This window comes from Candoia aspera, chromosome 8 (assembly GCF_035149785.1).
Source record: "Candoia aspera isolate rCanAsp1 chromosome 8, rCanAsp1.hap2, whole genome shotgun sequence".
NCBI lineage: Eukaryota > Metazoa > Chordata > Lepidosauria > Squamata > Boidae > Candoia > Candoia aspera.
In genome coordinates this window covers 64,711,051-64,736,211 of record NC_086160.1, presented here as the reverse complement: position 1 = coordinate 64,736,211, position 25,161 = coordinate 64,711,051, and the positions used below count along the sequence as shown (strand labels likewise).

The window sequence follows — 25,161 nt, the reverse complement described above, 5'->3', positions numbered from 1 at the left end:
AAGAGGCCATTGTTTGGGGAACAGGATTTGTTACAGCTTTCATGATCTTGGCAAGAAAAGTGCTGACAAACCATGGCTTTTATGTTAGGATAGGAGCTTAAGAAAACACTGAAATTTCATTATAGTTGATGCAAAGTGAGTGTCTCTACAGAGTGCGTTCCACCACCATTTGCCATTATTTTTCAAGTGGTCAACATCTGCACTGGGAGGGGAGATGGAAAACTTGAACAAAGAACTCCAAAGGCAGTATGTGGAGAGAGACTAATCCTAAATCAAGCATGACAATAGGCTGTGATGCAGTGATGTTGCAAGTATTGATCTGTGATGTGCTCTGTCTCAATTAGTAACTGGAATTTCTGGGCCATCTTCAAAGGAGATGGCAGTAGTCTGAGCAAAGATGATTGAAGGAGAGGAGGTGGGATATATGAGGCCAGGTCAGGGCTATAATATTTGAAGGGAGGCAGATAGAATGAAGCATTAGAAGAGAAAATACCAGTTCATTCAATCATGGAAAACCCTGCTTTGGGGAAGTTGCAGAATCCTTTTCTTTTTCTTTTTTTAGGTCCTTAAGAAAAGATTGGAAGTAGAGCAGCTTTTAAAAGAGACTTTTCATAAGGGAGTAGAGCAATAGCTATTTTTCATAAGCACATAAATACCAGGGAATTTAGCTGTTCCTGGATATGCTTGTGTCTTAAGGCACAAAGATAGCTGTTGCGAAATTTGTGAAGGTAGATGTGGAGTTGTGTAAGGTTTAGAAAGACCAGGAAGCTGTTGCATAGATCATTACATTCCTTACCCCTCCCCAACTGCCTATGGTGCCAGACAAGTTGGGTAAGTTTCAAACTAGAACCAGATCTTGTATTGCTGTAGTAAGCAACTCTTCTTCATTTAATTCAAAATATTAACCTCTTCACTCTGTGAGCTGTGAGTATGAAAGCTATTATTTCCTAAAGTGTTGAACCCAAGAAGTGGCGGAAACGAATAACATCAGGAATAGGGTATGTTGCCTGCAACCTTAAAACACATTAAACAATGACTTGGTAATCTTGGGAAGTACTGCAGTTCAGAAGATTTGCCAAAGTGTTTTCTTTCCAAAACTTTTTCTGTATACATGTATCCACCTGTATGTCCACAGACAAGTGGATATGTGCTCTGCTGTGCATCTAACCGTTATGTGCATATTTCCTGAGCCGCAGAATTACCCAACTCCTTTTGTAATTCTTCAGAAGTGTCAGTTGAAAACGTGTTGCTTTCATGATGAAATGCTTGTTCTCCCAACAGCTTGTACAATGAAGAGAGAAATTTGCTCCGTATCCAAGCAAAAGAAAGAAGAAATCAGGAAGCGCACCAGGAAAGAGAAGCATTCCCTGCAGATATCCCCCTTTTTGGAGAGCCTTACAAGGTATCTATTGCATACCTCCCTTATACTTATATAAAGAGTGAGGTTATAGTTCTATATGCTCCAGTTAGCCTCCTGGTTGCATGGGGATTGGAAACTTAGATTTGGTTTATCCTTTGTGCAAAGCCAGTGCTCTTTGCAGTACTCAGTATGGGTGGCTTAAGCTTTTAGGAACTGAAAGCATTTATTCCACCTTCAAAAACCTTAGGGCCACAGTCTGGCTAGTTTTTCCCATGTGTGTGACAGGTAGAATAGTTGCATTAACCCTCTGTAAGGTCTATATCTATTTTATTCCTGAACCATTCACCCACTTGCCCCCCCTCCCAATCCCCAAGTCCAGGCAGACCCCATTTTCAGCTTCTAGCTTTTCCAAGTTAAGAAGATAGTTTATTGTCAAAAATTGCAGGGCTATAGAGAGCAATGATTTATCAAGGTAGCTTGTTAAGAACTAGCCTTTCCTTTTTCCCCCCACTGTTCCAGTCAGTGCTGGTCAGTGGATACAAAAGAGATGCAATAATTTTTCCTTTTTCTTTTTAAAGTAATTTTATTAAGCGTTACAATTAAAAAGATAAAAACTTGCACGAACTAAGAAAAATAAAAGAAGAAAAGGGGAGAAAACAAAAAAGAAGAATAGAAAAGAAAGAAAAAATAAGAATATAGTAGAGAAAAGGAAAGAAATATATAAAGAAATTACCTCCCTCTTCATCACAAGTATAAACAATTTTTGTAACTTATCACCTTCTCTTAAAATACAACAAATGATCTCTTCTTGTCATACCTCCTTTCTTATCTATAAACAAATCCTTAAAACCTCATCATTAAGTCCTGATCAGCAAAAGTCTATTAAGGGCTACCAGAGATAACAACATACAGTATCTATTTTAACCTTGGTCAGATAAACCAACTTTAAATTCCTTCCTTTTACTTTAACAATCTTGATCTTTAGTCCCTTCCAATATTGTCCTAGAACTTGATTTCTTTTCATTTTTTCTTTGTCCCTTCTCACAAGATTCTTCAAAACTTCTAACAAGCCCCTTTTGTAAATCCAATATAGGAAAATTATCCAGGTTGCTCTCTTGGTTTGTTATTTGTATATCCCTTTTAATTATTAAGACATCAGCCGGTTTCTTTTGTATGTCCAGTGTAAGCATCTTTTTCCATATCATTCTTGTAGCCTGTCATTTTAAAATCCACTGTTGGTCAGTCTCAGTCTTGTCTGGTAAAAGTTGTTCCTCTTCCATAACATCTTTTAAAGACAGTCTATCTATAATGATAGATTCTATATAAAAATTAACTTCCAGGTCCATCGTCCACAAATATCCTTCAATATGTCCAGTGTTAAAGTGTTTTGTTCCATTCTACATTAGTAAGTCAAATTTAAGTGCTCTTCTCCTTTAATTGTAATCTTTAGTTCCTTCTGGTTCCCTCTAGTGTCCACCCTTCAAAGTCTCATCCTATCATGTTTTCCTTTTTTAAGAATTCACAATGACATCGTTTTCTCATGGGAAGGATTCTAATAATTAATTCGAAAATATTATTTCAGATCCATCTGGACCCTTAGTCCGTTTGTAACTTCCAAAATCAATGTTCTAATCATCCTTTTGCTGTTTATTCCCAAAAAAAAAAAAAAGTCCTTAAACTTGTAATTCAAACTTCTTTTGCTACGGATTGAGGGAAACTCACCTGGTGCTGTAAAAAACTTGCCATTCCAAAGATTCCTAATAGTTGAAAAGCAGTTAACAAGCAATTTCCAAAAGTGATTAGAGAGGAAGTATGTGAACCCTGTGTCCATAAAGTCTCTGGCTGCAGTTTGGGTGAGAGGGCTATTCTGTCATCTCCCAGAGCTCTAAACCCACCAGAGACCTCTGTCTTGCGGTCTTCTCGTGAGGAGCAACTGTCTGGAGCACTTGGGGGCAATCCTAAGTCCTCACCTTGTCCGGAGAGGAATCTTGAAAAGCCAGTCCACCCACCAGCTTTTCATTCCACTGCGGTCATCAACTGCACTGTCCTCATTTCGCCATTTCTTCCCCGGAAGTTCAGCAGCAAAAACAATGCAATAGCTTTTCAAATGCATGGACTATTGCCATTTTTGTTGTTGCCACATTTTTGTCACTGTTTACAATAAATAAATTGAGATACCTATATTTAGAGTTTATTTAACTTGTGGTGCCATTTCTTTTCCATCTAGTTTTGGGTTGTTGCCTCATAAATAGAAATATCTGCCTGGGGCTCAAAAACTCTCCTCTCCCTTAATAGCAAAGTGTTACAAAGGCTGAGCATGCCCTCAAAGGACTGGTGGAGGAAGTGGATTACTTTTTGCTGCATAACTTTGCAACTTTGTGCAAAGAACACGCTGCAAGCCATTGTAGTTTGCAGGTTCTTGTATGTTGCAAATTGATCAGTGAGATCTTAGTCTGATGGACAAGTAACTCTCTGTGTTTAATTCATAGCTTCATACATTATTTCTGCCATGGGTTCCTCTTTCAGTTTTTTCACTGCTTTTTTTGTTTGATGTTCTTTCTCATTTTAGATTAGCAAAGCAGATGAACTGTCTAGCCGAATTCAGAAAATGTTTGGCAATTATGAAGAAATGAAAGAGCTCATCGTCAACCAGTTCCATCAAAATTTCATAGGGATTCCTACAAGCGTCATGCCTCTGATCCCCCCACATAAGTTAGATCGCCCACTCTTTCCTGAAAAGACTGGCACCCCATTCCAGAACAACAGCCACAAACACGTGGGACCTCTTAGTTCAGATGTTCCTTCTGTGGGCAGCTCCTACCCAAAAATTCACTCAAGAGTTGAACCAGCCTCACAAAGTGCTGGATTGTCTAGCTATCAGAAGCCAGGTCTAGAGAAGAGCTGCAAGACTGAAGAACTCCAAAGTGGTAGATGTCAGCAGAAAAGTAAAAAATACACTGAAAAAGATACTGCGCGTGAGGCACAACCCTCACTTATGGAACTTTCTCCCTTATTGTCTACATTGTCTTCTCCTGTACCACCTCTGTCCCCTCTACATTCCGGCCAGTGTGTCAGTTCCAGATCCCACAGCAGTAAGATTGAAAACCACGGGCAAAGTAGTCAGGAGCTGGTGACCAGCACACATGATAATGAAAATGAGGACACCTTGACTGCTACTGTAGCTGTCAATGCCCAGCCTTCCAGCCAGACATTTCCCTCATCCTTATCAAAAACCAGTGCAATACAACAGAAACCCACTGCCTATGTTAGACCAATGGATGGCCAAGACCAGGCTCCAGATGAGTCACCCGAACTCAAGCCACTACCAGAGGAATACCATGAACAGTCCTATGGAAAAATAACAAATTTAAAAGCCAACACCAAGACCAACTTGCCCAAACTGAAAATACCTGCGGAACCAATTGAGGTTGGTGTACCAGTTATATTTTGTTTGGTTTTGCTTTGGCATCAAAATTAAACAAAATTATTCATACAATTAACACCTAATCATAGGCTGTGCATAATCATGAGTATTATGTAGGACAATAATCAGAACTGAACATGCTCCATAGAAGCTCACTTTATGGAACTCTAAGATGAGAATCGGTTGCTACTCAATACTAGTATGGGTATGGATATTTGTTTTTTCTATGCACCAAACATTTCCCCTTACCAAAGGATGCATAAACTTAGCAAAAGTGGCAATGTTGGGTGCTTTAAGTTTCTAGTGGAGCATCTTCTTCCACCAGGAACTGAGAATGGGACCAAATGGGATTGTGGGACTTGTAGTCACAATCCTCAATAGGATAATATGTACATATGGGTGTGTCCCTGCATCTGCTGAAGGATGAATTTTGACATATTTTAGATAAGGGGAGAAAGTGGCAGAGGGCAAAGTCTATTATAATTCTGTTTCCCAGAATTTGAAAAATTCTGCTCATCAGAGCAAGCACTTCTATGCTCACTACCCTGTTGTGCAAAGTGGCCAAAAAATAATGCTACAGTAGTCTTTTCACTCAGTGAGTTTCAATTTGTGTGTGTGGGCATGTGCGTGCTTGAATACTGTTGTGCTCCTTTTTCCTTCCTTTTGTTTGTGTTGGGTGGCATCTCTGGTAACTAGTAGGGTTCAAAGGGCTGCCAAGTTAAGGCATTATTATTGTTGTTGTATAGTCTATAATAAAAATCTGGAGTTCTTCCATATAGCATTAAAGGAATAAGCATCAAGAGGTTACAAATTTCCTGGATATTTTTTTCTACAATTAGGCCAAATATTTTTGATGTTGTTCAGTTATTTAGAAAGGTTTTTCCCCCCCTCCCCACCTTTCTTTCACAAATTACATCATCAGAGAAACCTGAAATAATAAATTAAAAACACTGCTATGCTTTTAGACAGTAATGATAAAGCTATTAAAGAAAGCAACAGAAAAAATTAAAAAACAGTGGAGAGCTAGGTATACTTATTTTCCAAAAAGCGTTTGCAGAATCACACATTTTCAATTGGCAATGGGAAGATTCCAGGGAAAAGCTCAAATCAGTCTCCCAGAGTTAGGCATTGCCATTGCTAAGCGCTCTGCCCAAGTCTGATGTGGGACTAACTGCAACTGAGTTTTGGACGATGGAGATTTTTCTTGAAAACAGTGCACAAAATGCCACTCCGCCTCCCCTGTGTATTCCTTTGACATCACTTTTTTCATCAAATAATGACTAGCTCATTGAATTTTCAAAGCTGTATGTCACTTGCAGCTGTGAATTAATTGTTGTAGGTTTCAGCTCCTGGCAGCACTGAAAAGTTTAGCTTTTCCAGTTGAACAGAGGAATTGACTTTACTATTAATCTGCAGTAGAGCGCTGTGTTATGAATCACTTTGCACTACAGAAATACTAAATCTGTGTCAGTCTTTTGGTTGCTTGAAATGCTGACATATCTCCTTTCCGGTGTTCACGTAGCCACACATTTGGACTTAAGATACTTCATTTGGAAACATTATGTATTTTATTTATTTTGCTCTTTATATTCAGGGTTCATAATAAAACTATACCTTTCTGTAACCTTAGAATGTTTTGTAAATATTGAGAAGTTGTGCAGTGGCTGCTAAAACCTGGCAGTCATTGAGATCTATAAGGCCATCCAGTTTAAAGTTTTCAGACATCCAAAGTTGGAGAACTTAGTGTGAGAAAGACAAGTTCTGTTTGTAAATATATATTCCTTAACTTCAGATTGAGAGAAGCTGTGTCTTCTGTTACTGGGGTGCAGACATTTGGGTGGTAGTCTCCAGAGTGAGTGGTTACTTCTTCCCAGACATCTTGAATCAACCAAATGTTGATTTGGTTTGGTTTGGTGTTCACATGCGCAAAGTTATGAAAATATCTATTATTAACCTTTTGTTTCATAACTTAATGATTTTGTATTCTTTCTTTTGTGTTTGTCCTTGCTATTACTATTTAACAGAGGTCACGGTATTAGTTACTGCAGATAACTAGTCTGCAGTAGAGTCTTGGCAGAGGTTGGTAATGTCTAGCAAAGCAAAAGGGGTTGCTTACCTAGAGTGGACTATGATGTAAGTTTATGAGAACAAGGGTTTGAAATAAAGAACAATTAGTAAGGATGCTTTTATTAAGCAACCACGGCATACAGTACGTCTGACATTCACCACTGACCCTTAACAGTTTGCAGCAAACCCATGTATGTGCAGTTCGCTGGTTTATCAACTTAATGTTGCCGTGAGACTACTGTTATAATTTCATTTCCTGTTGTGGTAGGTGAACTGAAAACCAACAGCATGAGCATGAATTGCATTTATAGGCATTGCTTTGGTGTTTGTTTTGAAGCAGAACAATTTGTACCAATGATCTAAATTATCACGGGCTGGAATTGGGGAAAATGTCATTTCTTATTTTGTAAATCATTTATTATCTGGCAGTGCACTTCCAGAATGCTTAAATTTTTTTTAGAGACCATCATTTGAAGAGTTGTCTTCTCCTATATTATACCAGGAAGGAAAAACTTACTAGTGGTCAAAATAACTTTTTTTTTAAACCTTCAAAGGTTTGTGATTTCAGCACCCAAAATATGTATTTCCTGAGGTTTGAAGGGGTTTATTGTTGAGACTTGAACTAGGTGAATGGCTGAAAACTTGCCCTAATTGCACACACCCAAAGAATCAACCCAGTTTGGGGGGATTTCAGCCTCTGTAACACTTTAGGCATCAATTTTTCTCTTGAAAAAAATCCCAAATCAAAAGAACATGCAAAAATAAAAGAACTGGAGAGAGTGTGTGGGCATGCTGAAAAAGGGATCTCCTCAAGTGATGCATAGGCTGCATTTTTTTTTTTTTTGCATCCCTGCCCTACACTTTCAAATACACTAAATTGTGAGATTTGATAGTATAAAAGTTGAATGAATAAATGAATGTGAGAGCTATTCCAATTGTATGTGTATTGATTTAATTCAATCCACACTAGTTATTAGCAGGATGTTTATAATTTTTCATTTTAAAACACTCCAGCAAATCTAAGAAAATAATTTCTAAACAGGTGAAGGCCCAGTACAAATGGTCCCAACTCTCTCTTCAGCTGCCAAACTGCTTGCAGAACCCCACTAGCTTATCCCATTGCAGGAAAGAGGTCTTTGTCACAGTAACTCTAAGGAGAAATGTATTTTCTCTATTTTCATATTAACTAGAATGTGACTTATAGTCACGCAACCAAATGTGCATGCCAGATTTCAATAAAACTTGAATAAAATGCAGCTCTCTTTTATTTTGCCCAATTTCACAGAGGAGCTTGTATCAAACAATATAATCAATGGAAGAATACCATACAATATCTAGATTGGCTATATAGCACTTACTGTGGCAAAAGTAAAGGGTGTGTGCTGACACAGAGATAATCCTTCTGTTAAGCTGCTGTTCTTAGAAGCTAAGCATGTGAATGGAACTATAACCCAGATCAACAAAGAGAGGAAGGGTACTAAAATGATTTTGTTGATCTTTTATGTTGTTTTCTAGACTAATGGTGGTCACTGCTAGCCATCAGATGTTCTGAGATGAGGATAGTCTTGTTGGGAGCAGCAGCCAATGAATTATTTTGTTACTTGGCCTTTATTTTAAATGTGCCGAGTTTGATGTAGAGAGAAATTATAGTGCCTGATGAGAAGCTGTTGGATATTCTATATGTTAGTGGAATTTTTACAGACATGAAAGAACAGAGGAATGGACGCATCAGCAGGAAACATTTGAACAGTGCTTGGGAGCCGAGGACAGGCAAACATTTCAAACAAGGCAAGATATAGTAAAGCAACATAATCAGTAAGAAGCGGGGGTAATGGTGGTATTGTTAATAACTAAGAATAGTGCCCTTTGAAATACAACATCATCTATTTTTATAAGTTTTAGTAAAGTGGTGACTTTACTGCTGCTTCAATCTGCCCTGAAATTTTATTCTTTTCTATAAGCCAGTGTTGTTGTTTTTTTCACCAGGAGGTTTATGGAAGATTTGTGTGTGTGCATGTGCATGTGCTTGAAATCACAACAGTCTTGGATATGTTAAAATATTTCATTTTCAGTACTAGCTAGGCAATGGCACAGTCCAGTTTTTCTTAAAGAGAAGTGGTGCAATCTTGCTGAATCAAAGCTGATTGGTGTTGCTTGTGGTGTTGCTTATCAGTATGGAAAGCCATTATAGTGTACTAGTTGAAATATCTGACTAAGATCTGAAAGGCCCATCTTTGTATTTCTAAGTGGTTGAATGCTCTCTAATGCTTTGGTCATCTGCTAGATCTCAGCCTATGATCCTTAACATTATATAGGTCACGAAGAGCTTGATGGAGGAAAGGTGGGGTGTGAATACATCAGATACTAATTATACTTCCTTGTAATTGTTTTCAGTAGCCACAGATGCTGAGTGGGTAGCTGGAGTGAATAGAATGGACTACCCTAGAAGAGTCCATGGCTGACTGGCCAGAAGCTGTTCTGGGCAGTATTTTGTTGCAAGCTCCTCATACATTTGCAAAGTAGTTGAATTCTCCCTTAAATGTTTTATAACTTAAATATAACCTATGAAGGGTTTTCTGTTTGTTTGTTTGTTTTTGGAAGCTATTCATATTTCAGGCCATTATAACTTTTGATATTTCATTGATTATTATATTACAGTAGCATTAAGACGGTTGGGCTAAGCTAATACTGTTTGGATGGTTCCAGTGTTTATTTTTCTACATGAATAAATGTCCAGAAATGGTTCATTTGGAAAATCAAAGCTGTCTGTGTGAAGCAAACACAAAAGCCTACATTTTGAGGATTTTCATGGTGCCCCACAGTGTTCTTAAACTATCAGTTATTCTTGTGGAGAAAATGAGGATTTCCTGATGAAAATAGTTTTGAATGGACATCTCTTTATTTTTTTTAGTATTTTAAATACATTATTTGGGGACTATTTTTTCTAGGTTTTAATATCCATTGGCTTCAGTTCTGGTCAGAGATGAAAATGGTTTTAAAAATGTCTTATTCTGTATTGGTTTTAGTCTACAGTGACCATATGTCCTTTATTATGAAGGACAGTCCATTATTTCAGAAAGTTGTCCTTTAGAGTTACATATTTTTCAAAAATTCCCTTCTGTCCTTTATTTTGGTAATTTAACTTTTACCTTACAAATGGTACCACTTAATGCACAGTCTTTCACATTCATGTAAAAATATGGAAATTGAATTGTCTTTTAAAATAAATTTACATTTACTATTTGATTTTAGATTCTTTTTAGAATATGCATCTTTGTAAAGCTTTTATTGGTTTTGCTCTTGAATTTTCTTTTGGAAAACAAAGTTATAAACATAAACAATTAAATTTTTTTATCCTTACAATCCTCTTTTTCAGGTACCATACATCCTTTATGTTTTCCAAGAAAATATGGTCACTGTAATTTAGACCTTGTACTTCGTCATGCGAGCATAATTTTATTTATTTCTACTGTAAATGGCTAAAATTAGGAGCTCTCGTTTTAGCTTTAGCACATACTACAGTGAGTAAAATCCAGCTCATAAATGAGGACCTTTAAAAATAATGATTAGCTACTTTCAAGCATGCTGTCACTTAGAAATGCAGAACGTCAGCCTATTGTTTATACACTTTGAGTGTTGAAACTGAAAGTGCTTCTAAAAGTGTAATATTTGTATGTTGTGAACCACCCTGTTCTCCTTGCTGAATAGACAGGATGTAAAAGCTTTAAATGCTCCCTTGGGCATACGTTCTAGAGATTGAGTAAGCCCCATCAGGTGTGATTTTTTTTGTGACTGTGGTTGCATGGATTGGCTTAGATTGTCCTCAAATGCCATTTCGGCTTTGTTGTATTGTTACTATTATTTGCTTTTATTTTCATTGGATTCAAACCTAAATTTGCCTCCCAGAGTCAGGATGGCATGATGGGCAGCTGTATAAATCATAATAAATGAATAATAAAATGTATTGCATGAATACAAATAGAAAAGAGCTAGAAGACAGTGCAGTGAGTGTCTCATTTTCTGCCTGCTAAAGTGGCCTGCCAGCTGTTCCTTGCTGTTAAAAAAAAAGTTTTCAACTTATTTTCTTTTTCTTTTTTCATTGTAAGAACCAGCAGAGAGAGATGACCTAACATTAAATAAGATTTTGTTGGAAGTTTTCTTCTCACTTTTCCTTTTATGTAGCTGTGAAATTAAAGTAGCACCTTCAGATATACTACTTTAAATTGAAAAATACTGGGAAGATAGATTAAATATGCAAAATGCAAAAGTGATAGAATGCTTTCATTGTCACTTGAATAGTTTTTTCCCCCTTCTTTTGATTTAGGTTTTGAGGAAGATGTATGTATAGAAAAAAGTGGCTCATGAATGAGTGACTACAAAATCTTAATGTGAAAGGAGAGGCTGATACCTGAAAATAGTTTTTAAAGTTCCTCTCTCTGCATATATAAAAACATACGGACATAGCCCTCCTTTTTAAGATGCTGCTTAATGACAACTGCCAGTTACCAAAAAAAAAAATCTTATGAATTTAATAGCATAAATGAAAATGGTATTTTTATAGTATGAAATGAAATGAAGTAGCATAGATGAAAATAGGGTGTATGTATAAAGCAGTAATTTTATGGCTAAATATTTATCTGGAATATTCCAGTGAGTGAAAACAAGGCACTTTAAATAAATAAATCACAGCCACATTCTGCAGGCTCACAATATTGAAACGCACAGGAAAAAAAAAAAGCAACTTTCTTGTATGTGCTTCACTGCATTCCCACTGGACTTTGGGTTGGCTTTTTCCTTCCTTGTTCTTCCTCTGGGTGTAGAGGCTGCATTTCCCCTCCCTGTGTAAATCTGGAAATAAAATATTAACAAAAGCAGCCATTAGAGAAACACAGATGAAGCAGCTTTGCTGATGTGTGTTCCCCTCTGTTTTTTTGAACTGCTCTCCGCAAGGTCCTTAGCACGAGTCAGAACTGCAAGAGGGACAGATGTTGTCAATTTCAAACGTACAAGGCACGGCGGGGAGTGCGTGGGGGGGCGCACACGATGGCGAATATTGCTTAGCAACCGCGCACTTGAGGGAGCGTTTTTTAGGAGAAGAGCCAAGGGAGTTATGCCTGGGAGCGTTTGCTGGCTTTGCATGGCTCAGTGCGAGGGCAGAGATGTAAAAGTTCTTCCCTGTCAGCTCTGCCACTCCAGCTGCCAGGGCAAAGACGCGAACCTTATTGACGCTGATTACAGCTGGCAGGGGAATGTATGAAAACAGGGAACCTCTCTTGCCATGTAGGAAGGCAGTAAGACATGTTCACAGAGGTAAGTTCCCCCCTGGCCCTGCCACAAATAGAAATTGGCCATGGACGCTCAGATATCTTCTCCGTGGGAGAGATTGGGGGTGGGGAGCAAGGCAGGTCTCTGGATGGTGAACTGAGGTTGAGTTTTGGTGCTCTCTATACATAGCCCAGGGAAGGACGTCTCCAGCTGATGCCTTGCTGAAGCGAAGAGGTAGAATTGAGCTCTCCCCGTGAATTTGGCTTGTAAACAAGGATGGCTTCAGTGGGTGAGGCAGAGTCACGCTCCTCCTCCCAAGCTTCCTTTGCAAAGGGCTTGATGGATAATTGACGGGCTGCATCAGGAGTCTTGGATTCCAGGGCATCCGTTTTCCCAGAAGTTCCAGGAAAAATGTGCAACTCAGCGGGAGCTGGAGGTAGCATTATCAAGGCTAAGTCAGCAAGCTACCTGTAGAACCGTTTGAACGTCATGGACATCTGAAACTTTGCTCCAAGAATGACATTTTTCTCTTTCCATCCCTGAATAGAAGAATTTCAGGCAGAAGAAACTGCCTTTGTGTTGGCCAGGTGTGTGCAAATGATATGGAGAATTGCAAGGGTGTCATGCCTAGCCGCTATAGTCTTGTGGCTCCTTGAAATAATTGTGGTGTGTCTTCTCCTGAAGGAGCATTCTGGACTATTTGGCAAGATAGAGACCTATAGTTTTAAGTTACATGTTACTACTGTTCTTTTAGGTAAGGATTTTTTAGTTGGGGAGCAGAGGAGCCTATGATCATGTACTGCTTGGAAAAAAGAATAGATTCCAGCCAGTGACATTTTCAAGGAACACCATAACCAAATATTATGGTCTGGTTTTGATGGAAGACTTTTAAAGGCCCCAAGACCTGCCTTGAAGCTTCTCCATGTCTATCACTTAGAAAGACTCATTATACTACGGGGAGAAGTTCCAGTCTGGTGAGACTCTCTTGTGTGTTTGTACTTCCTTCCTACTCAGCACACACCATTTTTATCATGTTACTGGGCTAGCTTAAAGAAAACACACACACACACGCCATGTTGTTAGAACTTTGATATAATGCCGTTTCTGTCCAAATGGCAGAGGCTTTGTGTTAGAAAATTCACATATTGGCACTATTCTTGCGACTACATTCACCTCATTGGGGCAAATTAAGCTCAGCTGAGTTGGTAAGGGCCAAAACCTTACTGCCTGTATGTAACTTGCAGAGAGTGCAAATTTGAGTGCGTAATTGGTTTTGTTCATTGTCCTTCATGTCAAGTCTGTCTTTCACTTTGAAATCAAGGTGCCGTGTATATGGTATTTCCAGGTGGTGTCCCATCCAGATTCTCATGACATCTAGAATCATGTAGCTCCAACAAGCTTACTGTATTTCATGCTTTCTCATCATCCCAGAGTTAATTTTGTAAAGCAAAAAAACTAAAAACCAGCCCATTTTTTAGTCTACATGAGCTATTAAGTAGAATGGTCAACCCATGAAAACTGCTTGCTTAAACTTGGTTTTCAGTAAGTTCAGTTGTCTTAGAGGGTTCTCCCCTAAGAACTTATTGTGTCTTACTTTACTCAGAATTTGTTAATAGCCACCATCTTTGGTAGCTTTAGGGACGCGGTGGCGCTGCGGGTTAAACCGCTGAGCTGTTGATCGGAAGGTCGGCGGTTCGAAACCGCGCGGCGGGGTGAGCGCCCGTTGCTCGTCCCAGCTCCTGCACACCAAGCAGTTTGAAAACATGCAAATGTGAGTAGATTAATTGGTACCGCTTCGGCGGGAAGGTAACGGCGTTCCGTGAGTCGTGCTGGCCACATGACCCGGAAGTGTCTATGACAACGCCGGCTCCAAGGCTTTGAAACGGAGATGAGCACCGCCCCCTAGAGTCGGACACGACTGGACTTTACGTCAAGGGAAACCTTTACCTTTACCTTGGTAGCTTTAAATAGGATTCCCCTAACTAATAGAGGATAAGGTCTAGCAGCCACTAGTCAAAATGGCTATATATTACCTTGAAGATTGGCAGCAGCTGGCTAATTGTCTGGGCTTGGAAACTAAGCATAGTCAGGGCTGGTTAGTACTTGGAATTAGCAAATACCAGAGCAGTTGGTAGGCAGGGAAGTCAAAGAATCATCCCAAAAGAAGGCATACTGTTGCCACAAAAATTGCACACATCCATGAAGTTATTAGGAGTCAAGTTTGACTCAGAGGAGATTTTATCTTTTTATTGGAGGCAGTATGCAGTCTAATAACAGCTACTTGCAACAGCAGCAGTAGATGACGCCTTGTACCCTGCTTGTGTTTTTCCATAGGCTTTTGTTTGGCCGTTCCGGAAACAAAATACTGTTTTAAATAGATGTGCTCTAGCAGGTCTCCTTTATTCTTATATTCCTACCAGGATTTCTCAGTGAAAAGATTATCAGTGTGGACCATTTTATCTGATAAGTGACTTGCATGTGTTCAACTACAGTCTGCAAGTATAGGAGGGAGCCCTGTCTTTGTGCAGTTTTCAAAGTAGTTGTTAAGTTTCAACCTTCCTAGCCAGTATCTTGTTTGCCCTATCACATTCTTTTCCAATCTGGGCCCCTGCTAGTGTCTGGAGTTCAGCTCACAGAATTCCCAGCCAAAATGGCCATTGCTGAGACTTGAAATCCTCACATCTGGAGGTGCCAAGTTGGAGAAGGATGCCCTATTATATGTTCAAAAGTCTGTGACCATTTGTAGCTGTTTGTGGCTAAGAAGCAGAAGTTTTTGTGAAGATACATTAAACTGGGTCAACTCTGGATTGGAAGGCCCTTGATAATTTGGCCAGTCCCCTCCTTGATGAGAGGCTCCTTCTGATGGGCTTACTTGCTGGTGAGATCATTGCCATGTTGCTCCTAATATTGGAGAGGTGCGAGCCTCTGGAAGATACCGTAGTATGTATTTTAATTCCCCACAGTGTCCCAGAATGGAAACTACGGTGGAAGTTTAGGGCAAGCATCAACAGTTCTCTCCCTCAACCCCACCCTTTATTCTTCTGGTGTAATGATATAGTGGGAATATTCTATCTTCATATAGCAGATTTGTGCCTTGGGGTTACATGATTCTTTTTAATTTGCTTTCATTTTCCCCATTTATAGGGTTGCCTTTTACAAGATAAATAAAAGACTACTTTATCAATTATTCATTTGCCTCCTATCTCTTTTTTCTTCTACTGGTAGTTAAATAAAATTTATGTGTAGTTGCTTGATTTAGTATTTTATTTACCCAAAGGGATAAAGACCCCAAATTTAAGACAATTAGCATAAAAATGAGGATTAGACAGGAGAAAGAAAAGATTACCTTTACTAACCACCCAGAGTCCCCCTTTTGGGGGGAGATGGGCGGTGATAGAAATGTGAATAATAAATAAATATAAATAAATAAATCTTCTGAATAAATCTTAAAACAATGCTCCTCTTTTAAAAGTAAATTATTTTGGAACAAACCTTTCAAGTAAACACAGTAAATGCAAAATATAGAGTCAGAATGGATTAAAGAGGGATAAAAGTGGCATAAATAAATCCAGTAGGAGATCTTTTGTCTCTCTTTTTGTTTAATCTGTCACCCATCCCAAACATTTGGCACAAAACTTGTTCAGTCCTACTTGCAAGTAAAAATGTTCCATCCTAAAAGAACATAAGGAATCTTGTTTTGTGTTCTTTATGAAGTACTTGCATATAATTATTTTTTTTAAAAACCCTCAAACTTCCTCCTAGCTGTTAATATGATCATTTGTAGCAAAAAGATTTTTGAATAATGGGTTTGGCATTTCATCTTGCAATCCTCTCTTTGTGCTATTAAATAAACTATGAATCAAGTAAATGTACCAGTTGATACAATTGTAATGGTTCTGATGTTTAAAGAATGAGATTCCTGGATTTCCTTAAGTGAGTGAAAACCAGAAGGGGCAGTTACTTACAGACCTTTTTAAAGTTATGTCAGACATTAATAAAGTTGATCCTGGCTCCAGTAAGCTCCAGTTAGGACAGGCTCTCTGCTTCAAAAGGTCATGTGGATTAGTTCATGCAGAAACACATAAGCTAAGCAATAAGGGGTATTTGTTCCATCATATGGTTTCCAAACACTGCAGTATGTCATCCTCAGTCTCCTGTTCCCTTAGTAGTATATGCCGGATTTAGTTTTGGACTCTCCTGTTTCTCTTTGCATTCATCTAATTATTGTATGGCTGCTTCTGTGGCAGGATATTTGCCTTCCCATCTTCTTGCAACTTCTTAGAGTTTCTGGAAAATAGTTGCTTTGTCACCTGTGATAGTGGGTAGTATTAATCATTGTTGTCAGCCTTACTAGGTAGGCCAGACAGGAAACCCGACCAGATGAGCTAATTCTATTTTATTCTAAGGCTATTTTAACAGAATCTTGCAAGTCTTAAAGTATAGTTATCCTCCTGTCTCCTTTACACCCCAAGAAATTAGGGAGGGTCCCTTCTGAGCCTTTTGCCCCTCCCACTATCCAGCTGCAGGCTATGCTGTCTCTTATCTGACCCTTCCCTAGGCAGTGTCTCTGGGTCTGGTCTCCCAAGGTCATTCCCACATACCGTTACACTGGGTAGTCCCATGTCACTATTCAGGCAAAATGATTTGTTATAGTCTTCTGCAACCTGGTGCCATTGAAATGTATGCTGAGAATTCGTGTTACCTGGAATTCTGGGAATGATGGCTCCAACTCATCAGCCTGGCTTATAGAATTGGATTGTTTACATTTGTTGCAGGTGGCTTTGTAAGACTATTTCTTGGTTGTTGACATACTGTATACACATAGAGACGATGTTCTGATGATTTGAACTTGATTATCAAAAAGGAAAGTTGCTAATTACTACTCACAAGTTTTTTTTACCAGTTTCTGAATGTTCTGCCTGCATCATTATATTCCTTTAAAGAGTAGAAGAGCAGTGAAGACCAACTGGTTTTCAACTGGAATATGATTTTAATTAAGAAGAATGCCAGTTGTTTTTCTACTGTTACTTTCTCTTTTTCCCCCTTACCTCTTAGCATCCTGCTTGTGGGCTTTGTAAAAGTACCTGGTGGCTTTTAGTCTGATGGACTAGGTGGAGACACTGCTACCAAATACTTGGAAATCCTCTTCTGTGATTATAATCCTATGACAGTATCAGGAGATTTCATAGGAAGAGGAGGAGGCAGTGTGTCCTACTCTGTTTTTCCCTTGATCTTGTTGACATTTTTGATACACATGTGTATTTACTAGAGATTAGGAGGATGCATTGTACTTAGGAGTTCTGCTTGACCAAACTACAAAAGCCAGGAAATTTATGTCTGCATATAAAAGTGCCAAAATTATGGTTATTCTGTAACATTTCCATGTTAATGAGCAAAATGATAGCTGCAGAACATCATTTGGATGGCATAGTGGCTAAGCCAAACCAAGAGCTGATCCCAGGATTTGTCAACCTGCCACAGCTATCTTGTGGTACTATTATTTCTATAGCTACATCCCTAAGTCTGTATAGCCTTCCACCATACTGTTGTTTTTATTCATGCAAAAGAGAGGAAATCTAAGAACCATTTATTTACCTACCTACTGTTCTTGTTTGTTTTTATAATGAAAAAAAATAAGGAAATTGCAGATGCTCTACATAGGAAAATAATGCAACCCTTTATTTCTCTTTATAATTACACACACACAGAGAGAGAGAGAGAGAACTGAAAGCCCAAACTATAAATCCTAGCTTAAATGTATTTTCCTTTCAGTTTAAAGAAGGCACACCTTCTGATTTTGTAAAAGGCTAATTTTGGCTGGCTTAAGGTTTCATAACACACCTTGTGTGTTCCAAGTCCCAGTGCACATTCATTCCATTTAGAAGACTTAGGGGAGGTGGGTGGGAATGCTGCTTTGATTGCAAGGATGAATGCAGTTTCACTGTTCCACATCTGAAGTCTCTTCCCCTCCTGCAGCTACAAAACATGAAATTCTCCATCAGGTAGAAGCGTTCTTAATATGGACAAAAGTTATTTCCTGTTAACACAGAAAGAAAGGATATTGATAACAGATGTGGATTTATGGTGTAATGGCTCCATGTCACAGTAGCAAGAATCCCAGGTATCTTTATCTGAGTTTTATTTTGTACGTACAACTTCCTCAGAGTATAAATACCTGCATATATTTTCCTTTCTCAAGCCACCAGATCTTCCTGCAGAGCTACAGCTGGGTGTTTATCTCTGCAGCAAACACAGCTTGATTGCTTTCTCCTTTTGGTTGGAAAACTTGTAGTTCTTCCTTGTACTCAAGTATTATCCCTCAATTTTCTGATCCAGTACTTGTTTTCAGTTGTTAAGTTCCAGTGCTACTTTATATATGTGCATCTTCAAATGCTTTGACAAATTATGTGCAAAAATACAAAAAAGAAAAAGCCCAAATCTTTTATTTCCTGTATATCAGATTCCAGAAGCAAGTTTGGTTTTTGCAAGCTATTTCCCCTAATATGTGCTAGTACACAGTCTTGTACACATATTTTGTTAGTAATGTACATGCTTTGTTATTTTTAATGGAAAAAAAACCCAGAAAGTTTGGAGAAGGTTTAGCTTGGATGCCTATTTGTTCATTTGTTTGTCTTTTTCTATCTGTTAAGATAAAAATGGAGTTTGAAAAAGGATAATACCTGTTAAAAACTGCCACCATAAACACCTTCTTTAATCAATACTTAAGGGCCTGTGAATGAATCACTGTTTCCAGGTTTTTGTGGTGTCAACAGAGCTGCAGATATAACATATAAGATTTCTGTTTTCTGTCTTTGGTCAATCTAATTATTCTTGAGACTGCTTAATCTCACCTCACATCTGTTGTTAATAATCAACTAGAGTAGTTGCTGTGTTGGTCCTAATAAATTTGAATCTTGTTTCCCTTGCAAGTTGACCTTAATAGCGCAAGTGTGGACCTTTGTTATTTTTCAGTGTTACTCAGCCTACGTTTCTTAGCTCTTAAAGGTGTCCCTTCCAGGCTCTCTTTATAGTCTTCTATGTTAACGTGGAGCTTAGGCCATTAGGCTTTGGCACCAACGTTTTATTTTTTGCTATTTTAAATTTGAATGTCCATCAGTCGCAACCAGCATGTCCAATAGCAAGAGATTATGAGAGTTGCAGTCCAAAACCCCTGAAGAATGTGCAACACAAGGCAATGAATTTATACATTCTGTTTGGCCTTTATGTGATATGGCCTGAATTTATTTAGCATGTGGACCCTAATGGGTAGCCACTGGTTCTTTCACTAAGAAGAAAGCCCTGATGTGTAATTCTTGGTAGTGACGGCTCCATGAATGAGTTCAGTTGCCTTGGCTTCCATGCACTTTCTCCACTGGTAATCATCTAGTTGTTATGAAGACCGCATAGCATGTTTCCTCACATGCTTTCTTATCTATACCATTTTTATCCATTGCCTTCTCTTGGCAGACTGTTGACTGTACCTTTCTCCTCCCTCCAAGTCCATTCCCCATCAGATGTACCCAACAACAGGTATTCTACCTAATGGCTTTTTTTCTTCTATTCACCAATCATTTTAAGGAAGATAGCTCTGCTGTGTAAAAATGCTTTTGAAACATGTATGTCTGCTGCTCAGGAAACAATTTCAGAATGATTGTGAATGTATGGGAGTAGCTGCTGAGTTTATAGTGAGCAGTTAACATTCACTTAATATTTTCATATTTAGAGAAAAGCATGTCTTTGGATCCTTTCCAAGGAAAAGGTTCTATGTAATATGATGTATTAGATTCACGGCACTGAAATGGGAGGTTTTGCAGATAGGAAGCAACACCTGAAACAAAGAGAAAGTCTGGAATCATCATTAGTTAAGGGCAGTTATCTTCAGATATTAAAGAGAACCACTGGAGACTATGGATATTGAAAACACTTGCCTTGTCATGTGCACAACTTAATGTTAGCAATGGCAGGATCACCTCAAACTCAGGCCATCAGTTAGTGGCCTGCTTATTTACAATTTTTGCTTTAACAACTCAAAAATAAGTTTCTAGATGCTAGTTGTGTTACAGATCATTTCTCCTGGTAGAGAAATAATAGGTACCACGTGTTGCCTATCTCCAAGAATTAAATTATGAAAATCCATCTTGCAGTAGAGTGGAAGTATTTTACTAATTAAAGTCTTCCTTGTGTTGAGTTTAACTCTTGGGTACATGGACATGTCCATGCTGTTTACTTGGCAATGGTACAAAAGTTGCTTGGCATTGCCTTTTTCCAGAATGTTTTCTGGCACCTCAGTCTACACTGTAGCCTTAGAGTTTCCTGGTTGTCTCCCATCGAAGTAGTAGTCCTACATAGCTTTTCCAAAATGAGACAAGGTTGGCTAGGTGCTGCCATCTACTGTGAGAGACCTGTTGCAGAAGCTGGATATTCTTAAAATCTAACACACAACCAAAGTATTCTACGTCTTCACTAATCTTAACCTCCCAATTAAACTGAGTCCTGTCGTATCCAAGTGCAGGTTGTTTTAATCAATTGTTTTAAGCAGACACAAATAAAATGGCTTTAGAATACTGTTGGATATGCCCAGGCTGGAATTGCATAATTATGGGCTGATGCTGAAAACTCAAGTTTTCTTGTTAAAAGTCATAGCCCAGGATATGCTGCCGTTGAGTGCATTTGATTTCTTCTTATAGCAAGATTTTGGCCTTGAATATGATGTATAGTCTGCATCTGGCTATGGCTCTTTGTATGCTTTGTGCTCTATAACTGGAAATGCATATTTGGGCTGATGGAAACCAGGGTTCAGTTATACCTAAATGACTAGGGGTTCCTCATTTATGGTATAAACCATTGGAATGAGCAATGTCTTTGTGCCCATACACTTTTGATCTTGGTTTTGGCAGAGACACCCAACTTTCTTAAATGATGATTTCCTGTGTGGCTACTGAGATGGAATTTTCAGGTCCACCTCCAGGAAGTCTCGGTATACCTGAATTCCTTTTAGCTCTGCACTCCAACCTTGGAGTGAGATGTTTACCATCAGTGACTGTGGTATCATCACAAGAAGGGGAGAGTTGCGAATCTTTAGGGTCAGAGTTTAAGTGGCAGTGATGACAAAAGACTAGTGCTCAATTAATCAGCATCCCATATGTTGATAGGTCAATAAAGCCCTTGTTATTCTACACATCTCTGTCACACCTTACTTACAGTGTGACAGCATGAACTGTGCAATTAGATAAGTAGATTAAGGCAGATTTGGCTATCTGCATACATTTGTCTAACTTCAAAATATATTCTTTTTTTTTTGTATAATTTTATTTAAAAAAATTTAAATAGAAGATTAAAAGCTAATAACAAACTAATATAAAGTGAGAAGAAGAAAAGAAGAAGAAAGAAATTAAAGAGAAAGCTAAAAGTGCAAGAAAGGAAAAAAGAAAAAGAAAAATAGAAAAGAAGGAAAAAAAATATAAAGAAGTAGCTTCCAATCTTCTTTACAGCAGTATTAGGTACAATTATATATTTATGTCTTACTGTATGGTTACAACATAGCTCTCTTCTTTCAACAGTCTATTCTGTCTAATCATCAAAAACATAAATCGTACGTTCATTTTTTTCTGTTTCACACAAAAAGTCTGTAAGAGGTTTCCAGTCAGCAATAAACATAGATACTGTCTTTTCTCTGATGAAAGAAGTCAATTTAGCCATCTCAGCAAGTTCCATCATCTTTACCACCCATTCCTCCGTTATGGGTAGTGCTAAATCTTTCCATCTTTGTGCATACAATAATCTTGCTGCAGTTATCATGTATAAAACCAAAGTTCCATGATTTTTTCCAGCTGTTTGTCCATCAATCCCAAAAGAAACACCTCTGGTTCCAGTTGTATATTCATCTTTAAAATCCTCTGAATCGGTGTATTTGAATCCAGAATTTTCTAGCTCTTTTACACATCCACCAAACATGATAAAATGTCCCTTCTTGTTGTTCATATTTCCAACATAAATTTGAAGTGCCTTTATACATTCTAGACAATTTCTCTGGTGACATATACCAATGGTACATCATTTTATAATAATTCTCTTTAAGATTATAACGTAATGTAAATTTCAATCCTGTCAGCCACATACTTTCCCACTGTTCCGTCTGTATATTACAACCAAAATTTTTAGCCCACTTTGTCATACATTCTTTCACTTGTTTTTCTTCCATTTCGAATTTCAATAAAAGTTCATATCTTTCAGCAGTTACATGTTCATCATTTGTTCACATTTTTAAAACCCTCATTAACCTTGATTTTATCATAACACAATTTGGAAATATATTCTAGCTTGTTTATTTGTTTATATAAACAACTTACATCACCTCCTATCTCACTACAATGACTCTGGATGGCAACCAAAAAATTAAAACCAAAAACTCATCAGAACAACTCACTTAATTGAAAAGAAGTTACAGCCATAATCAATCAATTGTGCCAGAGATATGCTTTCTTCTTGAAACTCACTACATTTATTGGATCAGTGAAAAATATTGAACGTTGTGAATGTTTTGCCTGTACTGAGTCTCTCCTCAGATCTTTACCCTCCCAGTTTTTAAAAAAAAATTATCACCCTCTATGTTTCAAAAAATACAATTGCCAGATCCGGAGCCTTAAACCCGAAGTAGATATTAATTGGAGTTGTATTCAAGATATTTTGTCAGAGGCCTGAATGTAGAGTGAGCTAAATAATCTGTCACTGGGTCAGAAAATGTGTAAAATCCTGAAAAGAATGTTTTGTTTTCCTCCAGACATATATTCTGGAAGTATACAATGTAGCCATTGTTTAAAAAGCATGTCCATTTGAAATGGCTGTGGACAGTCATGCTGTGTTCATTTGAAAAAGAGGGAGCTAGAAGTCCCTGGAAATTTCTTTCCTCCCATTTCAGCCCAAATTCCCTCGCTGCACAGGCAGAAGAGGAGGGGGGATGACCTTCCCACCGGTGGGTGAAAGAAGAGTGCTGAGCCTGCATTAATTCTTGCCAACACACTTAACTGGGAGCTATGTATAATCATTAGCACTGTTAATCCTATCAGGTGCTTCTGAGGGCCAATCTGTCTGTATCATTACTTCCTTTTTCAAGAGACTTGTGTTCAGAGGAATCTTGGGCAAAATTTAATTTTTCAAAAGAAGGTGCAGCATCTCACGTTGGTCTTTATAAACATAAAAGGCACCTGTCTGTAAGTCCCTTCCTCTTAATTTCCAGAGCGTATGGGAAGGTGATGGCTATTTTGAGGGACTTGTTCTGCACTTGTTCAGAATCTCCTCATAGTTACTGTGCCACTGTGATACTGTGGAGATTCACTTTCAAAAGGAACATGATCTAGGATTCAGTTGTTACACACCTGATCAAAATCAAGCCCTTGTGGTGGAGTGATGGCTGGTTTGCTGGTTGAGGTGTTGTGTGGAAGGGCTTCTTCTAGTATAGACTGTCTGATTAGGACATGCTCTGAATTGCAGGGGCAGGGGAAGATAGCACTGGAAAAAAATGTTCAGTGGCAAGACATATTATGCTTAATTTAAGGTGAGGAAGATACGCTGGGCATGCTGAGTCTAATTTAGGGCCACATTTATGCAAGCATAGGGGCTTTGGTTGCTAGTACTCTCTAACAACAGGTTTACAAACTCCCAAGATAGACATTCTGGGCTAAGCAACACTGCTGGGTTATTGCACAGCCAGAGTGCATGCTGATAAGGGTAGCCACACACTTTGAAATCTGCTTCATCAAAACTGCATAAGGAGATGCCTCAGGGCTGTACTGTACTGTTCACTGCACTGCAGGTCTCATAACTTTTTACCACTATGAGAAGGAGCCAGCTGGCTTCAGCTTCTGTGTTCTCATTCTCTGGGCCCCCCAAATTCTTTCTCCTATATAACTGAAGCCAGGAAGGATTTTAGTAATGGTGTGTGTGTGTTTGTGCATGTATTTCAAATCTTCATATCAGGTCACATTTTGATTTCCTTCGATTATTTCCTTCTTGGGTTGGAGAATATGTGTAAGTGGCTGGAGGGTGGTATTCTCTCTTAGGCAATGGAAAAGGGGGTAGGGGGTGGGGGGTGGGCAGAGAATTGGGCTGGTAGAGGAAGGGATAGTTTTACTCAAATTATAGAGAAAAGTTGGGCTGCATTTTGCTAAAATCTGTGCTACTGGTTGCAAGATATTACTTACTTTTCCCAGTATAGGGTTGAAACCAGGCAGCAAAGTCAATTCAATTCATGCAGTCTCCCTTTCCCTCAGTTTGTAGCTCTGAAGTAAATAACTAAAATCTGTGCTTTGGGGTAAAATTAGCATCCTGTATCCTGACTATTAGAGTTAAGAACATTCCCTTTCCAGACTTGTCTAAGCCTGTACAGGATCAAACCTTTATGTAATAACATTTTCTTTCTTCTAATAATTATTGTTAAAACGAACACTCATTTCCTTATTCAGCCTTAATGGGAAACTGCAGTTCTTTCTAACTGCAAATACAGACATTAAGCTTCCTTTCCACACATGTCAAGAAGGTAGTGGGTGAGCAAACAAAATATCAAGGACCCATGCTTCCTTATAGTCATAATGCCAAACCATGCGTTTGCATTATATTCGAACTGAGTCAGTAATGAAAATCTAAGAACTAGATGTAAAGGACTTCACAAGCCTAAGAGTACAGTAGTTGTTAATTACGTTTTGTCCAGCAAGCATGGTGCCAAGTTAGAAACAGAGTTCATGTATTTTGTTGAATAAATGTCACCTGGCTGAATTTGTTCTGTTTACTGAGCCATAAACCATATTTACAGATTACTGGGGCTGAGTTCTCCCAACACACCAAGCCAAAATCAAACAAACTACATTATGGCTTGGCATGATGTATGAACCCAGTCACAGTATTTCTTAACAGTGGTTTGATGTGACATCTGAAATAAGGTTATAAATTACAGCTGTGGAGAACTCTGATAATAAGGAAAATATAACTATCTCAACAGAAAATTTGTTTTTTGGATAGAGCAGGGTTTCTCAACCTGGGTTCTGTGGAA

The 25,161-nt window shown here is 38.4% G+C and overlaps 1 protein-coding gene across 3 annotated transcripts in view; it reads left to right on the top strand.

Annotated features, from left to right (window-relative positions):
* Positions 1 to 25,161, top strand: part of AFF1 (ALF transcription elongation factor 1) — a 156,021-nt gene that overhangs the window by 73,016 nt on the left and 57,844 nt on the right. For 2 of the 3 annotated variants that reach the window (XM_063310427.1, XM_063310428.1), the window contains 2 exons: positions 1,282 to 1,402; positions 3,930 to 4,787. The exons of the other annotated variant lie outside the window; for it this stretch is intronic. In XM_063310427.1, coding sequence (XP_063166497.1) covers positions 1,282 to 1,402; positions 3,930 to 4,787 — 979 coding nt within the window. The remainder of the gene's footprint in view (positions 1 to 1,281; positions 1,403 to 3,929; positions 4,788 to 25,161) is intronic. 3 annotated transcript variants of the gene reach the window in all.